The sequence below is a fragment of the Ranitomeya variabilis genome, chromosome 1, assembly GCF_051348905.1.
Source record: "Ranitomeya variabilis isolate aRanVar5 chromosome 1, aRanVar5.hap1, whole genome shotgun sequence".
In the NCBI taxonomy this organism is placed as follows: domain Eukaryota; kingdom Metazoa; phylum Chordata; class Amphibia; order Anura; family Dendrobatidae; genus Ranitomeya; species Ranitomeya variabilis.
Window position 1 is genome coordinate 363,678,180 of NC_135232.1, and position 21,320 is coordinate 363,699,499.

Below are 21,320 nucleotides of genomic sequence, written 5' to 3' on the forward strand. Positions count from 1 at the left end.
TCAGTGAGGAGGTATTTGGAAAGCCTTTAACAAATACCTGTGTGAATTGGTGTGAGTTGCTGAATTGGGAGTAGCTATATTCACAAGGGGTTAACTTAGGGTGGGGGCTCATAATAATTAAGGGGTTATAAGGGGCAGCTGTTTGGGACTCAAGTCCTTTTTGGAAGTTCATTGAACAGCAAGGTGGATTGCTGCTGAGGGGAAAAGAAAAAAAAGCCTTTAAATCTTCTGCTTAGCGAGTGTGAACGAGCTGAGTGTGACCGGAGCGTAAGTGTGAACGGCGGTAAGTGTGACTTGTGATTCAGTGACTTTGGATTCAGGGAGTTTCCAAGGGAGGAATTGCTGTCTGTATTTTATTTTTTATTTAACGCTTCTGTCTGGTGCAATCCCCATTAGGAAATGTGCTCCACTATTGTTAATGCCATCCAGTGCACATCTTGCCACATGTATGCAGTCCTTGATCAGCCGGTCGAGGGTGCATACTGCTGTGCGAGATGTGAGCACGCTGTGCATTTGGAAGCCCAGATTCTGAATCTAAATGTGCAGCTGGCAACACTGAGATCCATAGACAATATGGAGAGGAGTCTTCTGCTCACTGAGCAGACGCTCAATGGGATAGATGAGGGGGGGATGGTAGGATGGAGCTGCAGGACAGTGAAGTAGCAAGCTGGGTGACAGTTAGGAAGCAGGGTAGAGGGAAGAGTGCCAGGGAGGCTAGTCCTGATCTGGCACAACCCAATAAGTTTGCTAAGTTGGCAGATGAGGGGGGTGCCAGTACAGGGGTAGTAGCACTGCTGCAGCCAGGCATGTCCTCTGAAAGCCGGAGGAGTGACGGCTCCAGTAAGGAGGGAAATAGGAGAGCAGGGCAGGCCAGACAGGTGCTGGTAGTGGGAGACTCAATTATTAGGGGAACAGATAGGGCAATCTGTCACAAAGACAGGGATCGTCGAACGATGTGCTGCCTACCTGCCGCTCGAGTCCGACACATCCCTGATTGGGTTGACAGATTACTGGGAGGGGCTGGTGAGGACCCAGCGGTCATGGTGCACATTGGCACAAATGACAAAGTTAGAGGTAGGTGGAAGGTCCTTAAAGGTGATTTCAGGGAATTAGGATGCAAGCTGAAAGCAAGGACCTCCAAAGTGGTATTTTCCGAAATACTGCCTGTACCACGTGCCACGCCAGAGAGGCAACGGGAGATTAGGGAGGTTAATAAGTGGCTGAAGAATTGGTGTAGGAAGGAGGGGTTTGGGTTCCTGCAGAACTGGGCCGACTTCTCAGTTGGCTACAGGCTCTACTCTAGGGATGGGCTGCATCTCAATGGGGAAGGTGCAGCTGTGCTGGGGGAGAAAATGGCTAGAAGGTTGGAGGAGTGTTTAAACTAGGGATTGGGGGGGAGGGTATTCAGTTTATAGGAGGGGAAGATAGTGCAGATAGAGACCTGGGCACAAATAAGGAAGTTGGGGGTGGCGGTGGCATGGGGGGGTGGGGTTAGAACAGTTAATAATTTAAGAAAGAATAGAGGTACAGAGAGGAACATCAAGTGCATGTATACTAATTCCAGAAGCCTCGCCAACAAAATGGACGAATTAGAATTAATGTTGTTGGAGCAAAATTATGACATGGTGAGGATATCTGAAACATGGCTGGATGAGAGCCATGACTGGGCTGTTAACTTGCAGGGCTATAGCCTTTTCAGAAATGACCGTACAGATAAGCGAGGGGGAGGGGTGTGTCTGTATGTAAAATCATCCTTAAAACCCATCCTGTGTGATAATATATGTGAATCTAATGAAAATGTAGAGTCCCTGTGGGTGGAGATAAGGGGAGGGGGAAAAAATAATAAATTACTGATAGGGGTTTGTTATAAATCTCCAAAAATAATGGAAGCAATGGAGAATATCCTAGTAAAGCAAATAGATGAAGCTGCGACTCAAGGAGAAGTCATTATTATGGGGGACTTCAACTACCCTGAAATAGATTGGGGAACAGAAATCTGCAGTTCCAGTAAAGGTAATCGGTTTTTGACAACTATGAGAGACAATAACCTTTCACAACAGGTTCAGGACCCAATAAGAAGGGGGGCACTGCTAGACCTAATATTAACCAACAGGCCAGACCGCATATCAAATATAAGGGTTGGGGGTCACTTGGGGAATAGTGATCACAAAATAATAAGTTTTCATGTATCCTTTAATAAGATGGGTAGTAGGAGGGTTACAAGGACACTAAACTTCAGGAAGGCAAATTTCCAACGGATGAGATAGGATCTTGGTGCAATTAACTGGGACGATATCCTGAGACACAAAAATACACAAAGAAAATGGGAGACGTTTATTAGCATCCTGGATAGGACCTGTGTACAGTATATACCGTATGGGAATAAACATACTAGAAATAGGAGGAAACCAATATGGCTAAATAGAGCTGTAAGGGGCGCAATAAGGGACAAAAAGAAAGCATTTAGATAATTAAAGGAAGTAGGTAGTGAGGAGGCATTAAATAAATACAGAAAATTAAATAAATTCTGTAAAACGCAAATCAAAGCAGCAAAAATTGAGACAGAGAGACTCATTGCCAGAGAGAGTAAAAATAATCCCAAAATATTCTTTAACTACATAAATAGTAAGAAACTAAAAAATGAAAGTGTTGGCCCCCTTAAAAATAGTCTGGGTGAAATGGTGGATGAGGATGAGGAAAAAGCCAATATGCTAAATCAGAGGTGTCAAACTGCATTCCTCGAGGGCCACCAACAGGTCATGTTTTCAGGATTTCCTTAGCATTCCACAAGGTGCTGGAATCATTCTGTGCAGGTGATTAAATTATCACCTGTGCAATACAAGGAAATCCTGAAAACATGACCTGTTGGCGGCCCTCGAGGAATGCAGTTTGACACCTCTGTGCTAAATGACTTTTTTTCATCAGCATTTACTCAAGAAAATTCCATGGCAGACAATATGAGCAGTGATAACAAAAATTCCCCATTAAGTGTCACCTGCTTAACCCAGCAGGAAGTACGGTGGCGTCTAAAAATCACAAAAATTGACAAATCTCCGGGCCCGGATGGGATACACCCCCGAGTACTGCAGGAACTAAGTACAGTCATTCATAGACCATTATTTTTAACCTTTAAAGACTCCATAATAACAGGGTCTGTACCACAGGACTGGTGTATAGCAAATGTGGTGCCAATATTCAAAAAGGGGACAAAAACTGAACTCGGGAATTATAGGCCAGTAAGCTTAACCTCTACTGTGGGTAAAATCCTGGAGGGCATTCTAAGAGATGCTATACTGGAGTATCTGAAGAGGAATAACCTCATGACCAGTATCAGCACGGGTTTACTAGGGACCGTTCATGTCAGACTAATTTTATCAGCTTCTATGAAGAGGTAAGATCCGGACTGGACCAAGGGAACCCAGTAGATGTAGTGTATATGGACTTTTCAAAAGCTTTTGATACGGTGCCACACAAAAGGTTGATACATAAAATGAGAATAATGGGGATAGGGGAAAATATGTGTAAGTGGGTTGGGAGCTGGCTCAGGGATAGGAAACAAAGGGTGGTTATTAATGGAGCACACTTGGACTGGGTCACAGTTAGTAGTGGGGTACCACAGGGGTCAGTATTGGGCCCTCTTCTTTTTAACATATTTATTAAAGACCTTGGAGGGGGCATTCAGAGTAGAATTTCAATATTTGCAGATGACACTAAACTCTGCAGGGTAATCAATACAGGGGAGGACAATTTTATATTACAGGATGATTTATGTAAACTAGAAGCTTGGGCTGATAAATGGCAAATGAGCTTTAATGGGGATAAATGTAAGGTCATGCACTTGGGTAGAAGTAATAAGATGTATAACTATGTGCTTAATTCTAAAACTCTGGGCAAAACCGTCAATGAAAAAGACCTGGGTGTATGGGTGGATGACAAACTCATATTCAGTGGCCAGTGTCAGCGGCAGCTGCTACAAAGGCAAATAAAATAATGGGATGTATTAAAAGAGGCATAGATGCTCATGAGGAGAACATAATTTTACCTCTATACAAGTCACTAGTTCGACCACACTTAGAATATTGTGCACAGTTCTGGTCTCCGGTGTATAAGAAAGACGTAGCTGAACTGGAGCGGGTGCAGAGAAGAGCGACCAAGGTTATTAGAGGACTGGGGGGTCTGCAGTACCAAGATAGGTTATTACACTTGGGGCTGTTTAGTTTGGAAAAACGAATTTAATGTATAAGTATATGAGGGGACAATACAAAGACCTTTCTGATGATCTTTTTAATCATAGACCTGAGACAGGGACAAGGGGGGATCCTCTATGTCTGGAGGAAAGAAGGTTTAAGCATAATAACAGACACGGATTCTTTACTGTGAGACTATGGAACTCTCTGCCGTATGATGTTGTAATGAGTGATTCATTACTTAAATTTAAGAGGGGACTGGATACCTTTCTGGAAAAAGTATAATGTTACAGGGTCTATACACTAGATTCCTTGATAGGGCGTTGATCCAGGGAACTAGTCTGACTGCCGTATGTGGAGTCGGGAAGGAATTTTTTTCCTCAATGTGGAGCTTACTCTTTGCCACATGGTTTTTTTTTGCCTTCCTCTGGATCATCATGTTAGGGCATGTTAGGTTAGGCTATGGGTTGAACTAGATGGACTTAAAGTCTTCCTTCAACCTTAATAACTATGTAACTATGTAACTATGATTATGACAGGCTGATAGCAAAGTGCATTATTTGCAGCAATGAAAAGACACACTGCACTAGTACAGTACCTGGTAGCTGGTGCCAACCAGACCTTAGACTTGTAGAAATAATCACCTTATAAATAAGCAGGGCAGCCTACACATAAAGATACCTGCCATTCTTCCTTATAGCTGTTTTCAATGTAATGATATTAGAAAAAAAGATGAAAATATCTATAAAACTTAAGTTGTAATATGACAAAAACACTGAATTACTGAATTAATCTTAATCAACAGCAGAAACAGGATACAGAAATCTACAATTCTATTTCTTGTATTGGGGGACGCCAAGACGTCTTTAAGGCTGAAACTCATTGCTCAGTTATCTTTAATATCTGGTAAATATCACACCAACTGCCCATATGAAATATATTTTGTCAAGGAATGGTCAACATATCATACTGACATATTCTTACATAGACAGGTTAATGGAACGTTATAAAGAGTAGAGTAGCTAAAAAAATGTACTTTTGAATGTGGTATCCCAAAAGTTGAAATTGTTTTGTGGTCAAAAAAAGTTCAAAAAATCCATGATGAAAAGTTTAATCTACTAGCTCCAGTTGATCACACCATCAGAGAAGAGTGTGATGAAAAGGTAAAAAGTGGACACAGATGCAGTCACTGAAGACATTGCATAAAGAAACATGAATAATAAACATGTTCTCAAAAGCTGGCCACAAACGCCCGAAGACCTGGCCACAAATTTCCCCAAATAATAAATAATAGAGCCGGGGAGGAGAGGTCGGTCACACATCATATATTCTTAACCTGTTTTTATCATTTAACTGAAATACTGAGTGCAATTTCCATTCTCTTACGAAAAGCCACATAAATGCCTGAACTCACCATTTCAGTAAGCTTCCTGCATAATCAGCATTTCAATGTCATCCAAGTTTACAACTGTTAATAACATCATGAAGCCACGTTCACACCGTCACTATTTGGTCAGTATTTTTACCTCAGTATGTGTAAGCTAAAACCATGAGTGGAGCAATCGAAGGAAAAGTATAATAGAAACACATCACCACTTCTGTGTTTATCACCCACTCATGGTTTTGGCTTTCAAATACTGAGGTAAAAAACTCACCAAATGCTGAACGTGTGCACATTACCCAAAGCTATGCTCACACTATCAGTATTTGGTCAGTATTTTACCTCAGTATGTGTAAGCCAAAACCATTAGTGGGACAATTAGGGGAACGTATAATAGAAACACGTCACCACTTCTGTATTTATCATCCACTCCTGGTTTTGGCTTACAAATACTGATGTAAAATACTGACCAAATACTGATAGTGTGAGCATAGCTTTGGGTAACCAAATACTGAATGTGTGAATGTGGCCTTAAAAGGAGTTCGGTAAAGATATTTAAAGGAACAGGACATAAAACCTAGCTTAGATGATGCCTTCGCAAAACACAATATGCAGGGGTGTTGGTATTAATTTAGAATGTTGATTAACAAATAAGAAGAGGTTGGAATGGATTTTCTTCCACTTCATGGCAAACTTGACCATGTCATTTAGAGAGGACCTTTCATTATTTTATTTTTTTTAAAACTGAGTATGTCCTCCAATTGTGGCTGCTCTGCTGATTCTGGAACAGTTTCTCCTTTTCTTTTTTGCCCTTCCATTCCAAAGTTATGCAACCCGGTAATAAAGGGGAAAAGTTTTGCTTCAACCAACTGGGCGTATACCAGAGAACTCTGTGGTAACTGCTATGGTTTGATTTGCCAGCATCAGAGGATAAAAAGCAAACACCCACAGAGAAGTTCTGCGCTTAACACCCAGATGGTTGAAGGGAAAATTTTCATCTTCATTTCTGGGGGATGGAGCTTTGGAATGGAAGGGCATGAAAGAAAATTCTGTTCCAGGATCAGTGGAACAGCAGCAATTAGAATGTAAGTCCGCAAGGACAGGGTCCTCTCCCCTCTGTACCAGTCTGTCATTGTAAATTTGTTTACTGTAAATGATATCTATAACTTTGTATGTAACCCCTTTCTCATGTACAGCACCATGGAATTAATGGTGCCATATAAATGAATAATAATAATAATAATAATAATAATAATAATAATAATAATAATTAGAAGAGGTACTCAGTTTAATAAAAAAAATCCAGTGAAAAGTTCTCTTTTAAGGTTGTCTATCTCAACCTACCATGTACAAACATCACTAAGGCTGTAATGAAAGCAGATGAGAAAGCCACATGATTTTCATATTCAAAGACCCTCGGCAACAAATTTTGTGAGAATGGGAAATTAGGAGACTAATATATATGGTAGTAAATGCCACGTGTAGTTTTGTATTTCGATTATTAGGTAAAATGCTGCACAGCTTCATAGGGGCTACATGTCTGAAAGAAGGTGACTGTTGTTTATTAAGATGCTTCTATTCTGATTCATTTACACCTCTTACTACATGCATGCTTGTATATACAGGGCAATCCTTCTAAACAATGCGCTTTATTAAATTTTTTATGGGTCATAAAGGGAGAACAATATCTCCCCGATATGCAATAGAAAAAAAAGCCAGACCACATAAACACATAATAACAATACAATGTAAAGATATATACATTCCAAAGCTGGACAGAAGCCTAAAAATACAGAACTCTATACAAGGAAACGCCACTTAATGCAAGTAATACATACAAACTCAAAACAAATCAAACATATTCTCAACTGGCATATAGAGAAACCCCAGCACAATATACAGCACTTTAGAGATTGCAGAGGCGTTTGCAGATTATTTTACTGAAATAAAAAACATGAATATTCACGCTTGAAGGAAAGAGAAGCTGAATGGGACAACAGGGATCTGGCTAAGGGCTCATTCAGACGTCAGTAATTTCTGCTTACCAGAAAACGGACCAGTTATTCTGATCAGACTTTGATCTGGGTTGGACCATACTGTGGTCCGAGTATCTTCATTTTTTCTTGTACGTGGATATATAAAAAAAATAAAAGTTCCTCTACCTTCTTTCTGACAGTGTGAAAATCGGACCGACCTCAGACCTCCATTTTTTTTTTACAGACCCATTGATGTGAATTGCAGATTTAGATCGGACGCTTGAATCGAAATTGGACGTCTCCGATATTTGCTGCAAACCGCTTGGTCCAAGGAAAACAAACGGACGTGCCCGGCCCCATAGACTATCATAGGTACGAGTGCTAACTGTGAAGACCATGGATAGCACTTGTAAGAGAAAACCAGATGTGTGAATCAGTCCTAATACTGAATATCAGATGGAGTCTAAAAAAATAATAATAGTACCACTTTTTTAAAAATTAAGTCAATTTCAGTAACTTTGTTAACATTTCTACTAGAATTGTTTCATTAGGATTTAATTAGATCAATTTCTCATAAAACATCTGTAAAGATGTAATAACTCTAATATTAACCACAGTAGAGCAATGAAGGCAATGTGAACACAGCCTAAGGCTATGTGCACACATTATTTATTTGGTGCAGACATTTGTGCACCATATCTCTTGGCAGGAAAAACGTAGCGTAAAATTGGTGGTTTTGATGCGTTTTGACATGCGCTTTTGATGCAGATTTTCCCGACTCAGTATGGGTAAAATTTGCAGCAAAAACAAGAACTGACATGCTGTAGATTTATATCTGAGCCAAATCTGCAAGTTACAAATTTGGAGATTTCAGGATTCTCATTCTCTTTGCTGGCATCAGGAAACCCTACAGGTTTTGTGACAAATCTGCACTGAAAAAAATGTGACAAAAATGTGACAAATCTGCATTGTGTGCACAGGCACTAAGACTAATACCTAACGAAGCAGCTATGCTCGGCCAATAGCTGCTCCGTGTTACCTTACTGTAAAACCCTCACTGTCTAACAATCAGATCCTTCCTGAAGATTGTAGTGCAAAACTGGGGCTTGTGTCTATCACAACTTTAGACTAGGACTTGATGTCTCTCTCCTTAAAGTGAATGCTCAGCATCAGTAATATTGTTCTATGCTGCAGATCTTACGGCGGATATATCTAGTTTAATGAGGTGTTTTCATAAATCTGACTGATGTAAGAATGTTATAATAACAATAATAATAATAATAATAAAATCAATAATCCCAGCAAATAAAATCAATTAAGTGTCCTGAATGTCCAACCAACAATCAGAAATAGGTCAATATATTAATACAAATATATGCTGGGAAATACAAATTGAATCTGCATGAAATCCAATGGTTTAAATGTCCAACCATGTAACAAATATATAGAACAAGTAATCGCAATAATCAGAGTTCTCTGCCAACAAATCTTATATAAGATGTAAACAGATGTATCTTGATATTTTTTTAGATGATCCTGACTTGTGGCTAGAAAGGCTGGTGGAGCGCGTGTCTTGAGTATTTGATGCCACCAACCATCTCCTCCATGGCCAAGCTATAGAAATACTGAGCTAGGACAGTAAGCTGAAACATGGCTGAAGATGAGCCTAGCTATGATTCTGCATTAACTATCAAATAATTTTTTGTGACAAAAGTAGTAATACTATTTTGCTTTGCTCTTCATGATTCAATTTTACTAAACACGCAGTACGCGCATTTATTTAATTCTAAGGCATAGAATATCTGGATTTTTAATCATCTGTTTCCCACTATAGATTACCAATGGTGTTCAACATGAATAACTATCACCCGTTTTCTCTGTACTGCGGAGTTTTCTATTATAAAGGGCAAAATCAACCCAAAACATTTCTGAACCAGTTTACTTTTTCCAAATGGAATGAGCAGTGAAGCCGGTATTACTAGGCTGTGTGCATATATCCGTTTGATGCTTTTTAGGTCTTATTTTTAACAAATGCACATTTAACGATATACATATCTCCCACTCTTTCTAGATGTAAACCCTAATTGATGTGTTTCCACATAAACCATGTTTGACTTTAAATAGAAACACCCATTATTTATAGGCAAAACCATAAACTATAAGCTGATGATTTACACTAACACATTGCATGTAAAGCTATACCAGTTCTTTCATATGTTAAGGCTGCCCTGCACATTAGTTTAACAAAATCACTTTTAATATTGTTATAGATCATCTTACCCCAAAATTCCCAGCATGTTGAAAATCCAAAATATCGAAATTTATTTCAATCATATGATTTGAAAATTTGGATTTTTTTAAGTGAATTTCTTTTTTTCGGTGCAATTACATATTGAAATCCATAACATAACTCACTTCATAGCTCACTTCAGATCGGCTTTATAAAGGAAGATACATTCTCAAGATGAATCGCAATCTATGGAAAAATACTAGACATCTCATGGTTTATAGACATGGTGGAGGGCAGCACTTGAGAATGTGGGTGGAAAGGTCACCAATCATCCCTGCGTAAGACATGTGAAAATCTATGTGATGACAAGATTGTCTTTCATTAGAAATTTTTTTTTAAATATATATGTGTCACTTACTATTGCAAAAAATATACCGTATATTGGAGGTTTTATCGTTTACTGTGGTTATTTTGCATTTAGGTTTATAGCAGTTGATGACGCTCCAATTTGATAGAACAAGAACTAGGCCGATTACGGGAACACAACATGCTCCTAATCATCTGAAGAGCTAATTATTCCCCAGCATGTTGAAAAATCCATTTGCAATTGTGCAATAATTTCCAAAGAAAGGGAAGGAATCAACCCCCATTGTCATTGTGCCACTGAGCTGTCACACAGTCACAGCTTTAGCCTCGACAAGTGAGCATGTTAGTGACATTAGTACCCATACTACATACAATGTCGACAAATGGATAGAGAGATTAAATAGAATATAATAGAATGGATTATATAGACAATAGATAGATAGATAGATAGATAGATAGATAGATAGATAGATAGGAGATAGATATGGGATAGATAGATAGATAGATAGATAAATAGATAGATAGATAGATAGATAGATAGATAGATAGATAGGAGACAGATAGATAGATAGATAGATAGATAGGAGATAGATAGATAGATAGATAGATAGATAGATAAATATGAGATAGATAGATATGAGATAGATAGATAGATAGATAGATAGATAGATAGATAGATAGATATGGGATAGATAGATAGATAGATAGATAGATAGGAGATAGATAGATAGGAGATAGATAGATAGGAGAGAAATAGATAGATAGATAGATAGATAGATAGATAGATAGATAGATAGATAGGAGATAGATAGATAATAGATATGAGATAGATAGATATGAGATAGATACATAGATAGATAGATAGATAGATAGATAGATAGATAGATAGATTAGATAGATAGATAATAGATATGAGATAGATGGATAGATAGATAGATAGATAGATATGAGATAGATAGGTATATTGATAGATAGATATGAGATAGATAGACAGATAGATAGAAGATAGATCAATAGATATGAGATAGATGATAGATAGATAGATAGATAGATAGATAGATATGAGATAGATAATAGATATGAGATAGATAGACAGACAGACAGACAGATAGATATATAGATAGATAGATCAATAGATATGAGATAGATAGATAGATAGATAGATAGATAGATAGATAGATAGATAGATAGATATGAGATAGATAGATAGATGTGAGATAGATAGATATATGATAGATAGTTAATAGATAGATGATAGATAGTTGATAGATAGATAGATAACAGACAGATAATCTATAGATAGATAATAGATATATATGATATAGATAGATAGACAAATAGATAGATAGATAGACAAATAGATAGATAGATAAATAGATAATATATAAAAAGATAAGATAGACAGAGTCATAGACAGATAGACAGAGTATAAAACAATGCTAATTTAGCTACTATATATTCAGAGTATTCAGAGTAAAATAATTAAATTTGCAACTTTTAATAATTATGAAATAGTCTTGAAAATAGCTTTTTGTACGTTTTGGGACATTGTGACATCAAATACAAGAATGCATAGCATGATCCTGTAGACTGTTAGCCTCTCCCTTCTGTCCTAGTCTTTCATGGTTAGTTGGTTCATTGTAATAAGTATATATCTAATAATAATAATACAATATACTGCATTTTCCCCACTGAAGTCAATGGAGAGAGATTTCCACAAAACACCACTCCGAGATCACACAGTTCCACCTCACAGCACACAATTCCCCTGTGGACTTCACACCTACTGTGCAGACTTTTAAGCACATTAAGGATAGTCAGATTTGAAGGTTCTCAAAAAAACAGTAAGATACTAAAAGATTCAATGTATTAAGGACAAAACTACATAGCCAGGGAATACCCTCCTAAAGAGGGCCATTAAATATCAGCACACTGACTATTATGACGACTCGCACAGTTTGGATTTTATGATTTACAGTCCAATATCATTAAGAACAGTGAATAAAGAAGCACAAAGTAATCATTTAACCGTTTAGCCACGGACTTCACTGATTTAAGCAGTAATTGAAGTGAACACACACATTTAATAATGGCCGGTAATATTAGACCACACATTGAATAACACTAGTATCCTCCAAATACAACGTCAGGTAACCATGCAATGTGCAGGTAATGACCCGGCCCGCTTCACCCTTGGGACACATGCTGGTGTTCTTGCACAAGTTGTAGAATCAGAATGGGACTGAACAGACAGAAAACTTGGTGAAATTCTGCATCACTTTATCTTCTGGTTTCCTGTATGAGTGACATGGCAGACAATAGCTGTATGGGTGGACTAGAGGAACACACCTTGGTTAGGAGGGTTCCATACAAGTGTGCCCCACCTTCTATTCAGATCACTGAAGTAAGGGCTGGCCGCAGTCACATATTACTGCTGGAGAAATATTGTTATGAAATAGGACGACTTATTTTACTAATATCAGAAGTGGAATGTACAGCTTCTAGGCCAGGATGGTCCATTTAGAAGAAGCTGCTAGGCCCCAATGCTGAAAAGTCTGTATCAGGGTCTCCCACCTATCACAGGTACTGATCCTTAGGGGCTCCAGCACTTGGGTGCAACTGCAGCCCCTGCACTCCCTCTTGCTGCACCCCTGGGCCAAATGCAATGTTAGCACTTTATGGCAAGCAAACCTTGTGATTTATCAAACCTTGATTTAACTATTCATCAGCATATTAAGAAACTCCCCCCTCAAATATCTACAAATGCTATCACTGCTCTAGTACTATGTCCCATGTCTAACCAGATACCAGAGTCATCACACATAGTCATGCTTGTCATAGTCTACGTTCACATTTGCGGTCTGCGCCGCAGCGTCGGGCGCCGCAGCGTCGCCGCATGCATCATGCGCCCCTATATTTAACATGGGGGCGCATGGACATGCGTCGCACTTGCGTTTTGCGCCGCATGCGTCACTGCGACGCACGCGTCCGGGCGCAGAGGACGCAGCAAGTTGCATTTTTGCTGCGTCCAAAATCAATGAAAAAAAGGACGCATGCGGAGCAAAAAGTAGCGCTGTGCATGCGTTCACATTTGCGTTGTGCGTTGCGTTGCCGACGCCGCGGCGCACAACGCAAATGTGAACGTAGCCATAGACCGAAGTCATAGAAGCTAACTACATGTATTTTATTATTTAAGCATTTTACTATTTCACTATGTATTGTACTATTTAAGTATTTTACTATTTCACTACGTATTCTATTATTTAAGGATTTCGCTATTTTGCAATGTATTGTACTATTTACGTATTTTACTATTGAATTTCTATCTAAAAAAGAAGTGAACTGGAGTTGAGAGGAGGTATGCACAATCAAAAATATTAATAAAAAAATAATAGTAAAAAAAGAAGTGAACTAAGTAATCAGTATTCTTTGACGCACCAGTTTGATAAGGTCTCATCAAATAACTAGGTGCCATAGAGAAAGAGGAGGAAGGAGAAGCCTTATATGGGCTCAGTATGTGGAGGTGTACAGCAAACCATCTCCCAGCACTCACAGCCTCACACATGCAGCAGCAGCAAGGCAGGATGCACAGGGGTTGTGACTCCCCTACATTAGGCAGGATGCACAGGGATTGTGACTCCCCTACATTAGGCAGGATGCGCAGGGGTTGTGACTCCCCTACATTAGGCAGGATGCACAGGGGTTGTGACTCCCCTACATTAGGCAGGATGCACAGGGGTTGTGACTCCCCTGCATTAGGCAGGATGCACCGGGGTTGTGACTCCCCTGCGTTAGGCAGGATGCGCAGGGGTTGTGACTCCCCTGCATTAGGCAGGATGCGCAGGGGTTGTGACTCCCCTACATTAGGCAGGATGCACCGGGGTTGTGACTCCCCTGCGTTAGGCAGGATGCGCAGGGGTTGTGACTCCCCTACATTAGGCAGGATGCACAGGGGTTGTGACTCCCCTACATTAGGCAGGATGCACAGTGGTTGTGACTCCCCTGCGTTAGGCAGGATGTGCAGGGGTTGTGTCTCCCCTACATTAGGCAGGATGCACAGGGGTTGTGACTCCCCTACATTAGGCAGGATGCGCAGGAGTTGTGACTCCCCTACATTAGGCAGGATGCACAGGGGTTGTGACTCCCCTACATTAGGCAGGATGCGCAGGAGTTGTGACTCCCCTACATTAGGCAGGATGCGCAGGGGTTGTGACTCCCCTACATTAGGCAGGATGCACCGGGGTTGTGACTCCCCTGCGTTAGGCAGGATGCGCAGGGGTTGTGACTCCCCTACATTAGGCAGGATGCACAGGGGTTGTGACTCCCCTACATTAGGCAGGATGCACAGTGGTTGTGACTCCCCTGCGTTAGGCAGGATGTGCAGGGGTTGTGTCTCCCCTACATTAGGCAGGATGCACAGGGGTTGTGACTCCCCTACATTAGGCAGGATGCGCAGGAGTTGTGACTCCCCTACATTAGGCAGGATGCACAGGGGTTGTGACTCCCCTACATTAGGCAGGATGCGCAGGAGTTGTGACTCCCCTACATTAGGCAGGATGCGCAGGGGTTGTGACTCCCCTGCATTAGGCAGGATGCGCAGGGGTTGTGACTCCCGTACATTAGGCAGGATGCACCGGGGTTGTGACTCCCCTGCGTTAGGCAGGATGCGCAGGGGTTGTGACTCCCCTACATTAGGCAGGATGCACAGGGGTTGTGACTCCCCTACATTAGGCAGGATGCACAGTGGTTGTGACTCCCCTGCGTTAGGCAGGATGTGCAGGGGTTGTGTCTCCCCTACATTAGGCAGGATGCACAGGGGTTGTGACTCCCCTACATTAGGCAGGATGCGCAGGAGTTGTGACTCCCCTACATTAGGCAGGATGCACAGGGGTTGTGACTCCCCTACATTAGGCAGGATGCACAGAGGTTTTGACTTCCCTACATTAGGCAGGATGCACCGGGGTTGTGACTCCCCTGCATTAGGCAGGATGCTCCCCTACATTAGGCAGGATGTGCAGGAGTTGTGACTCCCCTACATTAGGCAGGATGCACAGGGGTTGTGACTCCCCTACATTAGGCAGGATGCACAGGGGTTTTGACTTCCCTACATTAGGCAGGATGCGTAGGGGTTGTGACTCCCCTGCGTTAGGCAGGATGAGCAGGGGTTGTGACTCCCCTACATTAGGCAGGATGCACAGGGGTTGTGACTCCCCTACATTAGGCAGGATGCACAGGGGTTGTGACTTCCCTACATTAGGCAGGATGCGTAGGGGTTGTGACTCCCCTACATTAGGCAGGATGCACAGGGGTTGTGACTCCCCTACATTAGGCAGGATGCGCAGGGGTTGTGACTCCCCTACATTAGGCAGGATGCACAGGGGTTGTGACTTCCCTACATTAGGCAGGATGCGTAGGGGTTGTGACTCCCCTACATTAGGCAGGATGCGCAGGGGTTGTGACTCCCCTACATTAGGCAGGATGCGCAGGGGTTGTGACTCCCCTACATTAGGCAGGATGCACAGGGGTTGTGACTCCCCTACATTAGGCAGGATGCGCATTAGGCAGCAGGTAGGGGACTGATGTTTGGCCATGCATTTGCACAGAAACATGATATATCCAGTTAACCAGACTTGCATTTCTGCAGTGGATTTGACCATTTCTTTCTGTCTGGAGCCTATTGATTTCTTGCTGCACCGAGGCTCTGATGTTCTGGATAATAATACTATTAACATGGTTACAAATCAGAAAGATATACAGTGAAGCAGAGGTAATTGATCAGTGAGATATAGCTAGCGTGCACATAAGCTTTCTAGTGGAATCATTTATAAATGTTTAGAAGGAGTTAAAAGGGATAATCATAAATTAACTAGCTCCTACCTGATCAGGAGGGGTATACCTGTGCTGGGCTTCTTACTCTCAGGTATAGCTCTAACAATGCAATATCTGGTGTAGGAATCTCTTCCTGTAAGTCCTACTGATGTGAGAGTCCTTCTGACAGGGCATACCTGGGATGTCAGTGTTGCCTTGCATTGCTCCACATAGGAATTCTATGAAGCAGAGTACATGTCTGCACTGATTTGGTACCAGGAATGCTATAATCATACTGTTACCCTGTGAATCCATGCACTACAGGATACAGCAGGGCCCACAAGGTAGGTAAAGTGCATTAGAGCAGGTAACATAAAGGTGAAGCCTAAATTGTAGCAGCATCAGTCACTAAGAGTATAGAGGTCTGTGCACCAGCATCAGGTGCACCAGCCACTGAGAGTCCTGTCATCAGATCTGTGCCTAGGGAATTGGACTATCAAGCAATTGAGATTTATTATCTAAATGGTCTTAAAGCCATATCAGTGAGGAGTCAAATGAAATCACAGTCAGCCTTTTAAAGCTTCCCACCAGCACCCATCCCCCATCTCTGGATGATATCTCACAGCAATAGAGGGATTCATAACATAGCATGGAAATCATGTCTGTAAACATTGGAATGTATAAATATATATATATATATATATATATATATATATATATATATATATATATATGTATTCAGAGTGTAGTAGGCTAGGGGGTACATACATTTCTGTGATGTTGGCAGCGTGGGAGATGTTCTTCAGCACTGGGAAAGCTCCGATCCCAGGCGACTTATCACAGGAGATCCTGGTGGAATCACAAGTGCAGGAATCAGGACAGGCCAGTGCCCTCCAAAATAACCCAAGGAAAATCCAGCAGGTGTAGCACCACATTGGCATCACAATGGGTCCATGCCCCCCTTTCCAAAGGCCCATGATAGCTTCCAGCTCCCACCGACCCTGTAGAAGAGCAGGCAGACCCCCTATACCCCCAGTGCTGGATGCAGGAGCTCCTGGTAACACGCAGTCTTTATAGGGTAGTGGGGGGCATAATCCTCAGGAGCAGCCTTGGTGTTAGGTGATGTGAAGCATCCTTAGAGCCGGCTGGACCGGTACATACACAATGGATGGTGCCGATGCTGCTTCTTCTATGGTAATGGTCCAGTGCAGACGATGCTGCTGATGCTAACGCTCTTTACAAGCTTCCTCTATAGCTCCCTCTGGAAGAAAAAGACACAGATAAGGACGGACACATCTGATCTGCTCACATCTAGCAAGCCCTAGGTATACCCAACAGGATGAGCCAGCAGTCTGATGTAGGCAGACTACACACATCCATCACCTGGCTGCCCAAATACCTATCCATCAGCATAGAGCAAGCCATGCCAGAGCTAATACCTACCCAACACACTGTCCATATACCCCAAGTACATATTAATCAGGCTAAGCAGCTGCCAATCTAGCTCCCTCCCCCATACACAGCACCAGCAAGATAAGCAAGCAGATAGCAGATGAAAGTGCATCCCTGACTCATCATCATCATCATCATCATCATCATCATCACACATAGAGCATTATTCACTGGTCCGGTAGCAATCCACTCACCATGTTTCCCAGCTCCTCATAGCATCACTCCCCAGCCAGTAGCACTGGGCTCCACTGCTCTCCTGCCTTGTGGGATCAGTCCTGCCCAACACCTCTGTGCCAGATGATCAGCACCAGCAGAGATGAGGAGAGCATGGGGGGAGATCCCTGCTGATGGGAGCAGATTGCTCGGCACTGACCGTGCTAGGGAGCCAGCCTCAGCTTTACACACTGCCTCTCCAGTGCTAATAATAAGTAGTGCTTCTCCCTCCCATCCCCATGCCAATAGCTGGGGAAGAACAAGTGACGTGAGCAGTGACTCAGGCTAATTCTCCTAGAGCCCAAAGGAGCAAGACAAAGCAACAAGAGGGGAGACCAGTGGGGGTCTGTCTCCACCAAGACACAGCCATGATGGGAGCCATGCTCTGCTCATGTGCTGCTAGGGACCCCACTACACCTACGCGAGCCATGACAGGGGGGGGGGGGGGGGGGGGGCGTGATGGGAATGCAGAGACCCCGTGCTGTTTACCATGACCATTACCTCCTGCTATTAATACGCACACTGCATAGGCATTTACATTGATCTCACAGAAATAGCCCCATCAGAGGGATCCAGCTGCTAAAGCATGTATATTTCATATTCATTCATTTATGATTTAAAGGGCTTGAAGTGCTCAGCATGCGATCAGTGCTCAGAAAATCTCCCTGACAGGTCAGATGTGAAGGCATGGATGCTCTTATGTAGCCTGCATCACGGGCAGCTGGATCAGACGAGTGCATGCACATCCCACCACACATTGATGATTAGAGCGTTAGAATGTGTGTCTGGGAATAAGTCTTTTCATTTGTGGTTTTAGATTTTTTTTTTCCGCAGTAATTTAAAAAGAACAGAGAAATCTACCGCATTGACAAGGAAGGATGCTGCGGGCTCTCAGGAGAGCTCTGCTGACCTCTTGTGGTGGAAATAGTTACTGCACTACAAGGATGAAGGCTGCCAGCATGGGCTGTCTAGTTTACACATTTTTTGATTTTTAGATTTTGATACAACATTCTTTACGATAAAATAATAAAGCAGTGAATGAAGAACCTGTATGTGACTCACTGACAAGCTGTGAAAAGTAATATTCTTGTAAGGTTGGATGCAGTCATTTTTTTTATATAAAACACATCCCCACAGTGATACATACACATATTATATATACATACATATATATATATATATATATATATATATATATGTATATGCATATATACGCGTGTAAACATACATATATATGTGTATATATATATATATATATATATATATATATGTGCATGTTTACATATATACATGTGTATAAATATAACAATACAGATTATATGTATATAGATATATAAAAATATATAAATATATTTATATATAATATATACATACAACAAAAAATAAGCAGCAAGGACTGCACTTCAAAGACAGGGGAGATATAATAAAGTGAAACAAATCAAGGTGTTGATCATATGTATTATGTAACCCTTGGTTGTCCCTTCTCATGACGCACAGGTGGCACCTTAACAGATTTGCACAAGTTGGTGCCCCAGCTCAGCATCTTCTCTGGCAGCACAGTGGGGGAGGGGGCGGCATGGTGGCTCAGTGGTTAGCACAGCAGCCTTGCAGCGCTGGGGCCCTGGGATCAAATCCCACCAAGGACAGCATCTGCAAGGAGTTGTTTGTATGTTCTCCCCCGTGTTTGTGTGGGATTCTCCGGATTCCTCCCACATTCCAAAGACATACTGATAGGGATCTAAGATTGTGAGCCCCATCGTGGACAGCGATGATAATCTATCTAAAGATTATTTTTATATAAATTATTATTATTACATTTATTATATCCACCTCAGTTTCGAAGCACAGACCTACCGTAACTTTGTGGGTAGTTGATTTATTCTTTTTGCATGATTTCTTTTTCTTGTTATGTATATCTTATGTTTTTGGGGATTTCTTTAACGTATAAAATAATTAAATATTAGCTGTTTTAAGGGGATAGTTTCTTTTGTTAGGCTACTTTCACACTAGAGTTGTGCACTGCACGTCGCTATGCGTCGTTTTGGAGTAAAAACGCATCCTGCAAAAGTGCTTGCAGGATGCGTTTTTTCTCCATTGACTTGCATTAGTGACGCAGTGCGACGCATTGCCACACGTCGCACCCATCGTGCGACGGTTGCGTCGTGTTGCGTCAGACCGTCGCCACCAAAAAACGTTGCATGTAATGTTTTTTTGTGCGTCGTTCCCGTGTTTTCCGACCGTGCATGTGCGGCCGGAACTCCGCCCCCTCCTCCCTGCACCTCACAATGGGGCAGCGGATGCATTGAAAAACAGCATCCGCTGCCCCCGTTGTGCGGCACTTGCACAGTATGCGTCGGTGCGCTGCAACGTCGCATTGTGATGTGCAGTGCACAACGCTAATGTGAAAGTAGCCTAAGACGAATAAGCTGTTGATTCCCTGTATTTACGGTAACTTATGCTTAGGTACAGTGTCGGACTGGGGTGACAAGGGCCCACCAGTAACATTGACTGTGGGGGCCCATTTTCACCTGCATGCAAATATTACACTACCCTCGTTCACAAATGTACCTATATCTCTATATAATAATACACTGGGTAGTCTGGTTAATGAATGATGAAATGCTGCTTTTTCTGTACAGAGTGAATCAAGTGAATTATGCCAAATAATGCCCATAGTGGGGTTGGGGGCCCAGATCTGTACAGGGGCCCACCGGGGGATTCCCCTGTTACCCGGTTTGCCAGTCCGAGCCTGCCTATGTAGCAATGCTGGATGTTGCTCACATAGTGGTTTGCACTCAGCTTTGCTAGGCCTAGACTTCTAGCAGATATACTTATTTATTTTGCTTTGCCAGAATGTGTGGCATACAGATGTATGTCCGCCTTTACTTTTTCCTCAAAACTTTTTAAGGACTTCCATTTCTTTTTTGAAAAAACCTTCATTATCAAAAATGATAAATGAACCTTAAGATAGATAAGTGACCATTTATTATTCAACAAATATATAAAAAGTTAAAATTTCTAGTACATCTTCTGTATTAATTCCTGTTTTCATACTCATATTTTTTTGCCAATTACGGGGGGAAAATAAAGAAAATACATGTCTTTTTTATGAACACGAAGGACCACTAAAATACATTTTAATTCTTTTTAATAATTTTTTACCTGCTTTTTATTTATATATATTTATCATTTATTTCACATATTGTGCTCCATAAAAGACCTTTGGGGGGCATTTCAACATTTTTTTTCTCCTGAGTTCCCCTGTCACTGTGACTGCTGTATATTAGCCCCAGATACAGTAGAAATGCAGCCTCCTGGCATCGTTGAACAGTTGCCTGGGTCTCTCTTAAGCTACGTTCACATTTGCGTTGTGCGCCGCAGCGTCATCGCCGCAACAAAACGCATGCGTCGTGCGGCCCTATCTTTAACATTGGGGCCGCATGGCGCCGCATGTACATGCGTTGTCATGCGTTTTGGTGCGTTGTACGCCGCATGCGGCGTTAGGGCGCACCTGTCAGGGCGCGGCAAACGCAACATGTTGCATTTTTGGGGCGGCGCAGACTTTTTAAAAAACGCATGCGTCGTGTTTGCGTCGTGTTTGCGTCGTCGATGCGCCTTTTTTCCCATTGACTTATATTAACAACGCAGACGACGCAAGTACTTGCGTCGTGGTGCGTTGTACGACGCATGCGTTTTCCAATAAAAAA

At 41.8% G+C, this 21,320-nt stretch overlaps 1 protein-coding gene across 8 annotated transcripts in view; it reads right to left on the bottom strand.

Moving 5' to 3' along the window:
• Positions 1-18,008, bottom strand: part of NTRK2 (neurotrophic receptor tyrosine kinase 2) — a 348,034-nt gene extending 330,026 nt beyond the window's left edge. For 4 of the 8 annotated variants that reach the window (XM_077248960.1, XM_077248958.1, XM_077248956.1 and 1 more), the window contains exons 1-2: positions 17,595-18,008; positions 16,717-17,209 (exon numbers count right to left, since the gene is read on the bottom strand). In XM_077248960.1, the coding sequence (XP_077105075.1) occupies positions 16,717-16,925 (209 nt within the window). In that variant the 5' untranslated portion in view covers positions 16,926-17,209; positions 17,595-18,008. Of the gene's footprint in view, positions 1-16,716; positions 17,210-17,391; positions 17,508-17,594 lie in introns of those variants that run through there. The other 4 variants (XM_077248961.1, XM_077248959.1, XM_077248957.1 and 1 more) reach the window with 1 other exon arrangement.
• Between the last annotated feature and the right edge of the window lie 3,312 nt (positions 18,009-21,320).